The sequence below is a fragment of the Pyxicephalus adspersus genome, chromosome Z, assembly GCF_032062135.1.
Source record: "Pyxicephalus adspersus chromosome Z, UCB_Pads_2.0, whole genome shotgun sequence".
In the NCBI taxonomy this organism is placed as follows: domain Eukaryota; kingdom Metazoa; phylum Chordata; class Amphibia; order Anura; family Pyxicephalidae; genus Pyxicephalus; species Pyxicephalus adspersus.
The window spans coordinates 8,793,142-8,807,369 of record NC_092871.1 but is presented as its reverse complement, the minus strand read 5'-3'; the positions used below and the strand labels follow the sequence as shown (position 1 = coordinate 8,807,369).

The 14,228-nt window shown below is 39.0% G+C and overlaps 1 protein-coding gene across 1 annotated transcript; it reads left to right on the top strand.

Annotated features, from left to right (window-relative positions):
* Positions 1-5,812: 5,812 nt before the first annotated feature.
* Positions 5,813-13,563, top strand: LOC140344339 (HLA class II histocompatibility antigen, DRB1 beta chain-like). The gene is made up of 5 exons (XM_072431427.1): positions 5,813-6,108; positions 8,832-9,119; positions 9,971-10,084; positions 10,168-10,200; positions 10,565-13,563. Exons 1-5 carry the CDS (start codon positions 5,877-5,879, stop codon positions 10,579-10,581), a joined length of 684 nt encoding a protein of 227 aa, XP_072287528.1. The 5' UTR covers positions 5,813-5,876; the 3' UTR covers positions 10,582-13,563.
* Positions 13,564-14,228: the final 665 nt, after the last annotated feature.

Sequence of the window (14,228 nt, the reverse complement as noted above, 5' to 3'; positions counted from 1 at the left end):
CTCTCTGGAGGAGACACAGGCTGCAGCCAGCATCAAGGACTCACACGCTGCAGCCAGCATAAAGGACACACACGCAGGATCAGATGTCTTAAAAACGGGTGAGTGTCTCAATTTAATTTTTTTTTCAAAAATCGGGGGGTGGCTTACTTAATGGGGATGTTTTAAAATCGGGGAAACACGGTACGTTGAGTAGCGAAATTGGTCTGTAGTTATGAGGATCTAAAATATCCTTCCTGGCTTAGATATCATTGAAACATGAGTTAATAGTGAGTAAGGTTAAAGGGGGTCACTTTTCAAATGACGGAAAAAATTGGCTTGGTGAGATGTCAATTGGTCACTAAACTTCCTATAATAAAGTGACAAAAAAACTTCCGGCTCTGGGGTTTTATTTGTTTTCAATGATTTAATAGCTGTAAGAATCTCTGCTGTAGTAATATCTGCAACCAGCTGCTCACTTACCTCACTATTAAGCATGGGAAGATGCAAATCCTTAAATAACTCCCCGGCCCGGGAATTAAGAAAAGCACATGGAGAACTATATAAATTCGCTAGTATTTTTCCTGAACCTTTTTAGTCTTATAGAGGGATTAGCTGTAATAGAACCATTAGTCTGCTTCAACTTTGTGAAAACAGAGTGAGATTTAGTAGTAAGCAAATTTGTCAACAGAGCCTGGTTTATGGGACGCTATCTGAATAAGGTATCCTCTGATAGTAGCTGAGTCTGCGTTAATTGCAAAATATTGGGTAATATGGTTCTCTAACAACTGCACCGTCTCAGGATAGGACAGCATAGCATCATTTAGTCTCCAATAAAATTTGGAAGATCTAGGAATCAAAGATTTATAGGATACCAAAACCGGAGAATGGTCCGACCAAGGGGTCGCCAAAATTTTGGAAGTAGATACCCAGGGTAGCAGCCTTTGTGGCACAAATATATGATCAATTCTAGTAAAGTTATTGTGAGAGGGGGTACAATAATCCTTCGTTGTAGGGTGGTGTTCTCTTCATACATCAAATAGTTGTTGATCTGATAAAAAATCTTTGAACTTTTGGGAATTCAGAAGGATCGAACTAAAATGTCCCTGGGCTGAAACATGTGACTTATCTAATTTGCCAAATCAAGAACCAGATTAGTATTATCCATCAATAAAAGAGTACCTTTAGAGTGTGTACCTATCACATTAAAAAGATACTTAAAACATGGATTTGGTGAACATTAGGGGTGTAGTAGTTCACAATTGTAAGCTTTATGTCAAACAGAAAGCCTTGTAATACTAGATAACGGCCAGTAGGGTCCGCTATTTGTTTTGTACATTGAAAGGGTGTATTTTTAATAAAGGCTATTAGACCCCCTCTCATCTTCCCCTGGAAAACAAGCTTGGAAAATCTGAGGAAAATTTCCTATAGAATTATGAGGGCCGGGAGGATTGTAAAAACCTAGTTTCCTGAAGGCAAGGAATATTTGCCCTCAGGGAAGCATAATAGTTAAATGCTTTCTTCTGCTTTTGTGGAGAGTTAAATCCCTGTACATTATGGGTTACAATTACCCAAGTCTCAGCCATCATTGATAGTACCAGGGGAGAGAAACTGCACAGATAAAAAGGTTAATATATGATGCAGGCTTTTCCACAAACCATGAGATATACCACAATAAAGACCAAATTGTAACAGAGGGCAATATCGTGAAAAAACAAAAAAAAATGAAAAAAAAAAGAATAAAAAAAAAAGTAATAATCCAAAGGGTCTAAACCTGTAGGTAAAGATCCGTCCTGCAAAAGCAGGTAGAAGGCAAGCTAGTAAGTATTGCCTAAACACTCAGCCCACCCGGACAGGTGCTGTCTTACTGTAAAACATCCAACAATCAATAATCTAAAGTGAAATGCAATCAGTAACATCATATCAGTAGAGCTGTTCTAGCAGAACCAGACTGACATTAATATAACAGACAGAGCATATTACTCATCATAGCAGAGAGAGAGAGGTGCAAACAAAATATTGCTCTGCAGAGAAGGAGAAAAGTAAAAGAAAAAAAAATATTTAATTTAGCAAACCCAACAAAACAGGATTTATGTGAAATCAGTCATGCTCCTAGCATGTGCACTGGGGCACGCTACTAGTGACATTATGATTCAGCTTCATATTATTGCGTATTGCCGACTATAAAGCATCTTGCAATCAATAATATAAAGTAAAATGCAATCAGTACCATCATATCAATAAAGCCTGTTTTAACAGAAAAAGTCAAAACCCCATTGACATTATTAACAGACAGAGCATATTACTCATCATGGCAGAGGGAAGAGTGCAAACAAAATAGTGCTCAGCAAAGGTAAAAGAAACAAAAATTATTTAGCAAACCCAACACAACAGGATTCATTAGAAATCAGTCGTCCTCCTAGCTTGTACACTATGGCGCGCTACTAGTAGCATTAGGCTTCAGCTTCATAGCCTTGGGAAGAGGTAGTATTATGTATTGCAGATTGCAAATTCCACCCAGGAGTGCCTTTCTGAAGCTTGCTGGTTTCCCAGATTGAGGTGAGCTCTTGGGGAGTCTTTGGAATCAGCCCCTTGACTTGCAGCTGTAATCCCTGGAAAAGGGCTTCAGCTTCTTCTGTATTTACCATAGAATATGTTTGGCCCATGTAAATGAAAACCAATCTGAAGCGGAACCCCCCATTTATATTTATTATCAAGATCCTGTAGAGTAGAGAGGAATGATCTCAAAGCTTTCCTTTCTGGATCATTTGCGGTGCCAGGTCAGCAAAAATTTGGTAATGACGATCTAAACACCAGGTCCTTCCTGTTCAATGCGGCTTTCATAATTGGCCTTTGTAAGCTCAGACTGCAATAGTTCAAATCGGTCCAAAAGCTTTGCATCTCTGCATCCATGGCTCACCTGCTCACTGGGCATGGAAAGAACAGGCCCATCCCTGGAATTCTCTTCTAATAAAACTGCTGGTGAGGAAGAGGTGTCTGTATGGAGGAGGCTGGGGCCGCCATCTTGCCTGCCTGCCATATGGTGTGTGGCTGTGCTGGAGTCTGAGAATGCGACTTTCCTGCTGCTTAGGACTCCTCCATGGTTGCCTGAAGGATGAGAGGCAGTGCGGGTGAGAAATAGGGTGCAAGATGTCGGCGGATGGAACATGCTACTTGCCCGGGTGGTAAGCAGGCAAATTAAATTGCCGCCATCTTGACTGGCTGCTCACGAGCGCCCCTCCCCTCTGCTTTTGACACTGTAGATCACTATGATGCGCACAAATCATGCGCTCCAATGGTGTCAGTGACACAGATCTCTCTTAGTTTGCTTCCAATCTGTCTGACCTCTCCTTACACGTTTCTTTTAATGGTATTCCATATTCAGAACATTTCCAGGTTCTGTCACTTTCATCTGCACAACATCTCTAAAATCCCCCCCTTAAACCACCAAATTCCTTGTACACACTTTTATCATTTCTCGTCTGGACTACTGTAACCTCCTCCTCTCTGGTATTCCACTAATCCGACTCTCTCCTCTACAATCTATTATGAATGCTGCAGCCAGACTCATCCATCCTTCCCTCCGCTCCTCTTCTGCTGGATCTCTTTGTAGTTCTCTCCATTGGCTTCCATTTCACCTGAGAATCCAATTCAAGCTCCTGTGCTTTGCCTTCAAATCCCTCCACAGTCCTTGTCCCACTTACATTTCTGACCTGAAAAATACCCCCGTAGCCGCTCTCTCTGCTCCTCCAATGACTTACTAATGACTTCCTCACTCATAACCTCACCACACACATGGCTACAAGACTTCTCTAGAGCTGCCCCAACTCTCTGGAATGGTCTTCCTCCTATTCGGCTTGCCCCTACTTTCTGCTCTCAAAACCCATATGTTCAAACTTGCCTACCCATCTTCTTCTGTCTTTTAAATCCCCCACTACTTCCCACCACTACATATCTCCCATCCTATTGTGTGATACTTGCCCCACCACCTAGATTGTAAGGTCTTCAGGGCAGGGTCCTCTCCTCCTATATCACTGTCTGTATGTGTCTGTCATTTGTAACCCCTATTTAATGTACAGCGCTGCATAAAATGTTGGTGCTATATTTATTCCTGTTTTCCTGTGGCTTCTCCTAAACGCACCATTATTAAAATCCATCACATGTATTTTAGCTCTGTAAAGAAAGAAAAAATTGCCTCAAAATATTTTTTACCCAGATGGCAAACTGCAAAACCAAACTCACATTGAATCTCATCCCTATCCCTAATACCAAGCAGAGCATTTGTAAAGAGCCTGTTGTACTTTTTCTATAAATATACATTTTTTTGTTTTTAAAGCAGTAGTAGGACTGCAGAAAGGCCATACTTCTTTATAAACTGACTCCTTAGGCCACAGATGTCACACACAAGGCCCTTATCCGGCCCGTCTGGCTGTTGTATGTGGCCCACGGTGACTGTGCTGCATCCAAGCGCCTGACATTTGCAGGTCGGAGGACCCCGTCCCAGAAAGCTAGGTAGAAACAAGGCGGCCCATACAAGTGCCCAACCGGGCTGCAGGAAGGACCCCCGTTGTTTCTTCACACTCCTGCCGAGACCCAGCATTTAGCACGGCTGTGCAGAGTCCTGATCCTGCTACCAGTAGTATGCTGCTCCAGGTATGGAATCTCAGTGGGATGATAGCAATGTCTGCAGAGACACCGACCTCCACCTTTGCACTGGTTCCTCTTACATAGACCAGGATAGGTCAGGTACACCGACCCCAGAAAAAGCTGCTAACAACAAAAAAGTAATCACTCCCAAAATGTCCAACAAGAGAAAAGTTAATGCGGAAGGGAGACAATATATGAAAGATGGGAAAGTGAATATATGCTCATGCTTCACAAAGACAAACGTGTTCTTATTTTCAGATTAATACATGAGGATGGCGTGTAATATGGTGTCTCAGGGTGAGGAAGGATCTATACTTCCAACACTATGGATCTTGATAAAACGTTAAGCCCGCCACTTAGCCTGTGTTTTAGGTTTTGTCTTCTTATGTGATTTGAGTTTGACACCCCTGCCCTACTCCTTCACCCAAGCAGTGGGAAGGCCGTGCCCCCAGCAGCTGGTACCTTGCCAGCCTCTTGTCAGCCCCGGCTGCTATGATTGTTCCCAATAAACCACATGAAATTGTGGCAGTGGGCAACATTGATCTCTACCCTGTGTGCCCTTATGTTGTCCCAATTTTCTTCTGTCATTGACATGAATAGGATTAGTTATATGGGAGTTCGAATAATTAATCAACCTGGACACTGGGTCAGTTTTATAAAGTGTCAGCGAAGTGAACAGAGGCAAATTCACCCAACACTAATCTTCAGGTATTGCTTGGATAAATGAACAAGAGCCTTACTCCACAACAAATGTTATATTCACTTTTCAAAAAACCAAAATTAAATACTTTAGAGGCTGGATGAAGGTTTTGTGATTTTTTTTAAATAGGTAAATGATAGTTTATTATTGTTTATTAAATAATAGTTTATATTAGTTAAATAATCCATTATTATAGAGAGATAACTGGGGAGGAAAGGAGGACACAGGGACCAGGGTCTGATGGAGGGACAGTGGGGTATGGATGGGAATCAGTATGAGCTGTCACAGGTTGGGGCCCCGACCATGGAAGGCTCCTCACTAATTCATGACCCTTGGAGGATCTATATCTATATCTATATCTATACACCGACAATTGTGTCCCCAGGAGCAGGAAGACCCGGAAATACTGCTGGGAGCGGCCCCGTTTGCGGGGGGAGGGGGGGGGGCAGAGATACACAGAGCGATATCTGAGACGGTCCTGTTCTAATCTCATTGATCTTCATTCACAGAAACCGCGGATTATGTTCTAGAAATAAAGGCAGAATGTCACTACATGAACGGCACTCAGAAGGTGAGGCTTCTCGAGAGAGATTTCTACAATCAGGAGGAGTTTGTCTACTTTGACAGCGATGTCGGATATTTTATACCCAAGACCGAGTTGGGGAGACCCAGTGCCGAGTACTGGAACAAGGATAAGGATATAATAGAACAACGAAAGGCCGCTGTGCAGACATTCTGTATACACAACTATGGTATACTACACAGTGTCACTGCTGACCGGAGAGGTGAGTACTATACATGAATGTTATATTGTTATTACACTGCTATGGATGAATATTATATATTATACTCTCTATATATATTATATAATTATATTATACTGGGAAGGATGACTATCACCTGTGTTCCATACGGTGTAAATGATAGGTATATTATATCGGATGGGTGATTATATATTGCATACTGTATTGTTTGTATTATACTATAATATACTGGGATTATCTCCCACACATCCAACACAACATCTCCCCTGATCTCCGCTGAGAGGTGAGTCTGTCCTATAGATCACAATATCCGGTTGTCAGTGCTGCATTATTTTCTTTGCAGTAAGGTGAATGAACCCTCGCAAAATAATAGGCTGCCTTAACCTCCCTAGCAGTTCATTTCTTTCTGCTTTTATATGTCTAAAAGCGGTACATTGTTTTTAATGAAAATTTATTTTGCAGTATAATATAATAATATGAGTATAATAAAGTTTGAGACACAAAATCATGTAAAAATAATAAATAAAATTAAAAAAAAAAAAATATATATATATATATATATTTTTAAAAAATTTTTTACTCATACTAATATATTATACTATAAAATAAATATTGTTTGAAAACAATGTACTGTGGAATAAGAAAGAAGACAGGCCGGCGGATCAGGTAAGGCTGTATTTACTAACCTTCCCATAGGTTTACCTACCCCGAGTGTGACTCAGGGTTACCGATTTCGGCAACTTTTTTCTACCACGAGTCACACTCGGGGTTACCGCTAAGGAGGTTAATGCATTGTGCCACAAAGTTAGCAGAGGTTCACTTCAACTTATACTTTACTAAATCAGACCCAGCAGATACTCCTATATAACACATGAAAATGTCAGAACAGTGTAGATGAGTCAATATCCAAATATATTAGTTAAGATTTGTTTTTTAATAATTCAAGATCTCAATATTGCTTGCACCGTTACAAACAAAATAAGGTTGAGTTTAGTAAATTTCACTAATAAACTAAAAGTAAATCACTGAATTAGGATGTATGTATTGGAATCAAGTGGATTGAGAACTTTTAACAGTAATGTGTTTGTAATGCGCCTGGGCACACAAACTACAACCAACTCCAGATATGCTTGAATCAGGTTTATTCAAAATGGTACAGCACAGCAAGGGTTAAGTCCAATCAAGCAAGATACAGAAGGATAAGGCAAATGCAGGTCAATAACAATCCGAGGTCAGGGCTGGCAGAGTTCAATCAGAGTTGGTTTCAGACCAGGTCACTGAGGAGATGACAAGCAGATAAAGTTTAACATACACAAAGACACACCCAAGCACACTGTGGTAACAGAGGCTATATCGTGCGCCACCTGGCACCGTCTGATAGGAGACTGGGTAAATCCCCTGCGGCTGATTGGCCGCAGGGAATTCAAACTAACTATGTCCTGCCCCGGGGTGAGGCAGCCGAGTGGCACACCCTCGGGGGGTACAAGAGGGACGCATAGTAACACGCGCACCTCTTCCCACAGCACCCCTAGGACGTGCACTACTTTGCACTTGCAAAGGACTGCTGGGAGCAGGAATATCATTAACCACATAATCTAAAGGGATGCAAGGGCTGCTGCCTGGCTGAACAGTAATTTGGCTAGGACGGATCCCTCCGCCTGCAGAGACAGACAAGCTGCGAGCAGAGCAGCAGCCTCGGCCATGCTGCCTGCTAGAGCGGCGTCTACCTCTGTGGCTGGGATCCCCAGGGACAGCGCGGGCTCGCAGGACGGGTAAGTTCCTTACAGTGTTTTGTTCAATGTGGGAAAAAGTCTTCAAGGCTTCCAACACAGTAATGTTCAGTCTACCTTTATTTATGTATTAATGTACAAATAACTGTACCCATACAGTAATGGAAACTGGATTGAGCCATAGTGGGTAGGTTGTCCTAGCAGATGTATTAATTTGATTTGGATTTTGATTTAGATATTTTTTGTTTCGCTTACTTACAGAGCCTGATTTATTAAAGCTGGGTGAGCAAACCCGGAATGAATTTCTTCAAAGTGATTTGCTATTTGGTAGCAAATGTTTTCAATCTTGAACTAGATTCATTCCAGGTTTGCTGGATCACCCAGCTTTACTGATGAAAGTGTATCCGCTCCAGCCTTGGAGAGCTTTAATAAATGAGGCCCTTAGTGTATGTTCAGACTAGCAGTATTTACCCCAGTGTTTACCAGCCCTGAGCACCTACTGTAAAACATTAGGCCCTTAGAAGAGGTAACAGACTTCACAGCCAGGAATTTTCAAGCAGTAAATTGATAAATTTTTGTGAATTAAAACCACTTGAAAAAACACTTGCACACTCATAAAAATGCTTGCACAAGAATTTTTAGTCATATGCAAGCAGCACCAACTCAAATGGAGACACCAATGTTGGTAAACGACCCCTTGACTCTGCATGTAGCATCCATGACTATCTGTCACATAAAGGCAAGTAAACAGACTTCAAAACTTTTTTTTTCCAAGCAGTTATAAACAGTAAAACTGATCAAATATAAAATGTTTACTTTTGTCTTTGTTGCTTTTGAAATTCCCTTAACTACACTGGTGAAAAAGTTGTCCTAGGAACAGGAAATGGGGTAAAATCCCTTTATCAGAGCCCCAGACCTTATAAAAATTAATCGGTTCCCTCTCTATCAAAACTTTAAAAAAAATAACTGTGCATATGAATACATTTTATATTTTATCTACTCTTCATTTTGCAGTTCAACCAACTGTCCAGATTTATCTAATGCCGGAGTATGAAGACCCCCCAACAAACCATCACATGTTGATGTGTAGCGCGTATGGTTTCTACCCTTCTGAGATAGAGGTAAAATGGTTCCGGAATGGTCAAGAAGAGATTAGTCAGGTTGAGTCTACAGAGCCCTACCAGAATGGAGATTGGACTTTCCAGATCATGGTTATGTTGGAAACAGAAATACAGAAGGGAGACCTCTTCACTTGTGAAGTCCAACACAAGAGCCTGGAGGCACCAATCAGAATAGACTGGAGTAAGTTTTTCAATCATATTCTTGTAGGCAATGGGAACAAGCATGTTGATCTAATTTTTAGTACCCATAAAATATAAGTGGCTTCTTAAGTCCACATTATTGGAAAGATATGGAATACACGTCCATAAAATTTTCAAGCTTGGGCTAAGTTCCTTAATTCATTGTGTAGCAAGTAATGGGGTTGATTTACTAAATGAGTTTAGACTGCTTAATTAGCACTTAGTGAATTATCACTCTTAGTGGAGTGAATGTGTTAAAAATTAAATGTATAAAGAATAAATCGCATGTAAGGAAATGTAAAAAAAAATGATTTTTGCTTGAAAATTATTGGATGGTTGAAGTCAACAGCTCTTCCACTCATTCACTAAGTGGATAAACGCAGACAGTCTAAACTTTTTTTTTTAGTAAATCAGCCCCAAAAAGACAAGCTATGTGCTGCAGAGAACGTATACAATTTCTCCATCCACTGGAAAAACAAAAAAATCATGAATCATATATAGAGGAAAAGTCCAAGATAAAAATATTAGTCTTCAAAAAAATTATGTTCAACACCCATCTCCCCGTTTTTAAATATGTTATCTTTATTCCCCAGTTCTTAAGTGGGTCCCTTTACAGATAAACCACTTGCTTCATATTACCTTAAGCTGTGCAGGTAGAAAAAAACTAAATTCTCTAGACTAAAAAAACTAAAACTAAAAAAGTTTTTCCTGCAGATCCACTAAAATTAAGACAAGAGGAAGAAAACATGGAAGAATAAAACAAAAACATCTGGATTATTTAGTTAAAATAGTTGAAATGAAACTCATAATATTACTCCTCATTATTAATTACAGCCTCTTATTTATTCACAGAACCCCACAGATCGGATTCAGCAACAAGCAAGGTGGCAACTGGAATTGTTGGGCTTCTACTAGGACTTGTATTTATCATTGCTGGCGTGGTTGTTTGCTTAAGGGGTCGCAAAGGTAAAAAAACACAAACACTTGGTTTACTTAATCAAAAACATAATTTGTCATAATATTTTTTTAATCTCTTCTTTCTTTTATAGCCCAAATGTTATTCCGTGGATCACAGGCGGAACGTAAGTTTTGTTTAGGTCTTTATTTCTTTTTCTAATGATGACATTGTGTGCATTGATCTATACAGCTAAATGGACATCACAAACATATAAAATGCTTTATCATGCACCGAACACAAAAACATCATGGCTATCTTAACACTGTTTTGTAAGCACCAATATTATGACCATGTTAGCACTTAAGTGAATGCAAAGTTATTACAATATATACAAAGAGGAAGTAACATGAAGGTTGCCCCAGCCTCGTGAGCATTTTATATTCATACAGTATAAAAATTGCACATCTTGGTGTTTGCTGAAATGTTGCTGAAATTGTTCTATAATTGTTTACTATTATTTGTAATGTTTTCTACCTTTGCTTTTTCAGGTTTTTTACACTCTTAACTGAGAGAAGACCTAACTGAAATTACAGCTCTGCTGATTTTAACTTCTACTCTGCAAATTCTGATGCCATCCTGCTTAGAGTCCGGTCTACCATGTTATATGAAGCCAAGCATGTAACCAATCTACAAATAAAAAATAAGGAGTAACAATTTAAATAATTATAGATTTTCATGAGGGATTTTACAGCCTGATTTTAAAATCAAATGTTACCAGATAGTCTAGGTTTTTTTTATAAGAATCAGATAACTAATTTCTACTTAACTTGTGGACTACATAGCTCTTATTATGCTGTTGTACTCTGAATAAGTATTATGCTTCTCTGGGTTTTCAGTGCTGATAATTGTTCTGTATTATAGATTAGTGTAGATTTAGCAAGACCTGGCTACATGCAACTTCTACTAATACCAGTAATGTTATTGGCAATGACTCGGAATATCTACTTCATAGGTCTGTAGTCAGCACAATGCTCAGATGCTTAAAATACTCATCACCTCTCTGGCCTCCTGTGTCTCCTACCTCCCCTCCATTTCAGTACTACAGCCTTCGTCATAGTCTTCCCAAAATATATGTCCCCTTCCATGCATTGTGGTTTCATCATTACAGGACTCAGTCATAATGTAGGGATTGAAAGACAGAACCACAACATTTGGCAGGGGACACTATTCAACAACATTCCACACTGCCAGAAGTGTCAAATGCAGAAGACATCGATGGAGATAGCAGTGCTGAAAAGGAGGAAAGGTAGCAGACAAAGGACACTGGAGGGATGAATATCTTCTGAATTTTAGGGAACTTTATTATGAATATTTTTTTAGCTTGCAGGATTGTTTTATTATGTCTAAAAGTGTATGTAGATAAACACATATGAAGAGCTTGCCAGTTGGTAGGTTTGCAGGTACAAAATGTGTCATCTCCCAGATGAAGCCAGATTTTTTTTACCCAGTCATCTTTCTGGTCATTCATTCAGCAAGAGGGAATGCTTCTCCCACCTAAAAGAAAAATGAAAGTGTATCCAAACCCAAGAACAACAATGTAAAATGTTTCATCCTACCAGCCCTTAGATGTTGTGGGTAGAGGTGTGTGAAAATACAGCCCAATTTTTAAAATGTTTTGCAACGCCCCCAAGGATAGTACTGTCACCTGGCACTGTACTGATTGGATCAGGTTGACCTGTTTAAACAAATCCAAAGTTTTTTATACTATTAAGTATACTAAGGTTTTTAGATTCCTTCTTCCACGCTTTTTTGGTCTCCTTAAAATTTACACTTTATTTATATATAACTGTAAAATATAAAAGTAACTATTACTTTTTGTATATTATGTTACACTGTGGTACAACTAGTTGAAAATACTATTCAAGGCTATTTATGTTTAGGCTGTTCTTGAATTTCCAAAGGATAATTAACCAAATCTAATGAATGTTTGGAAAATTAATTTAGCAAAGAATACTTATGTGCAAAGAAATCTGAAAATAAAACAAGTTTGTCGCTTGTGTAATTTTGGTGTAATATTCCCTCTTTTGTATAAATGGCAAATCCAGCCAAAATTGATATTTTATGTGCAGGTATTGGGGTAATTCACTGGCTTCATCCCTGTTTGTGTAGAACACCCCTAAAAAGGTCTGCATTAGGTTACTAATTTGTTTGCTGTACAAATATTGAAAGCTCATCAACTGAGCATGACCCCACCATATGAATCATATGAATGATGGAGATATTACTGAAGTCCAGCTTGAATAGACCAGTTTCTGATTCAGCTTGCCAAACAGCAAAGAAAAATGGTAATATTAAATGTATATGCAAAGGATATTTGCATATTTAGCTAATTGCTACAAAGTGTGAGTTCAAAGTTTTGTGTGAAATTCATTAAAACATGTCCCAACTAAACCAAACTGTCAGCATTATTGTGTTCTTAATATTACAATAGTAAAAGACCTGGTAATACTTTTTGTTTGCTTTGTAACAAATCTCCATTTTGCAGCATGCCTGTTAAAATATATCTACAATGCAGTTTTAGTAGGTTACCTGGGAATGGTCTACGAAGTTATACAGAAAGGAGGTGAAATGGACTTGTGTTCACTATAAATATCCACGTATGTGGAGTGGAGCTTAAAATATGGAGCAAGATTGTTGTGGCACAGCAAATGGAATTCCATTTTCTACTGAGAGTACATTACTGATCATTGTGGCAATCTCATTGGACAAGGAGCTTCAATGAGACATAGCAAAATTATGAACTCTGGGCAACTCAAACCATAATAACAAAGGGAACTAAATCAATGAGGGGCAGGTAAAGAATTTTTCCTGGGCATTAGAGGTAACACTATGTATCTTGTAGTGTATATCGTAGCCAACACATTTACTTTCAAGTGTTTGAAATGGTGTAAAGGTTTTTTTTCAGTACAATTTGGAGCCAGTTGGAGTACAGGAGCCAGTTGTTAGGCTACATAGCAGGTAACATTTCCATTGACTGGTGGTTTATGACACAAACCTCCCCTGGTAACCAACAGCGAGGGGAATTACTGCCCACTGTGTGCTATAACACATCCATCCATTCAAATTTTCGCATAAGTTTTAGTAAAACCCAAATGCTTGAGTTGAAACCACTCTAGAATCAAATGTAACCCAGAGGCTTTACAGGAATCCGAGGGGATTGTCTTAAATCCTGTCAAAAGATTATTCTCTGTTCCCAAGATACAATATTTAGTAGCAAAAACCCACCAACAGGTTGCACGTACTTTGTATTGAATACAATCCCTGATGAATTTGCAAACAGCATTTGAATAGCTGTCTCCATTCTGTCTTTGTGTTTTTAAAATGTACGTATTGCTTTGTTTCAGCTAGCACAATAGATGTGTATATGTTGTTTATATCTGCTAATGCATAGAGGGATGACCTTTCCACACAATGGTTTGATTTCACTTAAACATAATTAATGAAATGTTTTTTGTTGAAGCAATAAAAACTTATGTATACTGCAAAATATTTTCTTTTCATTTGTTTTACACAAATAATTTACAATTTTTGGCATTGTATGTTTATAATTACCTTTACTCAGGAGCTCTTTATTAAAAAGTAACGCCTACTACATTAGACTACTACATTATAATTTCAGGTCCTCTATCCACAGAGTATGTTGTATCCCTTCACATTTTATAGAGGTTTGTCAAATTTCCATAGATCAGTTGTAGTTCAACCATTGGCAAATAGAGAATTATCACAAATTAATAGTATCTTGCTACACTATCTGCCCATATATGAGGACCTTACAATTCTCCTGTTTGGGGAGGGAACATGTAAAATAGTTTGTACTGTCTAACAAAGCATTTCTCTACCTTTTTGCCCCCGAGGAACCCCTGCGATAGTCAATAGGAAAAGTTCTGCTACGGTAACATTGGTTGCCAGTGGGAAGAATACCCCCAATTATAACTAGTCAGAATGACACCTTTAGAGACAGGCAAAAAGATCTTTGGTTTTATGCAAATGGCTCTGCCAAGTGGTGCATGAAACTCAGCCCTGGAATTATGCAGGCACCACCTTGTAGGAAGTCAACCAGCCACAAAAACTCAAAGAACTCCTGGAAACTTCTGGAGAAACCCTAGGGTTCATAGAACACTGGTTGGGAATGGCTGATATAACCTTTTTTAA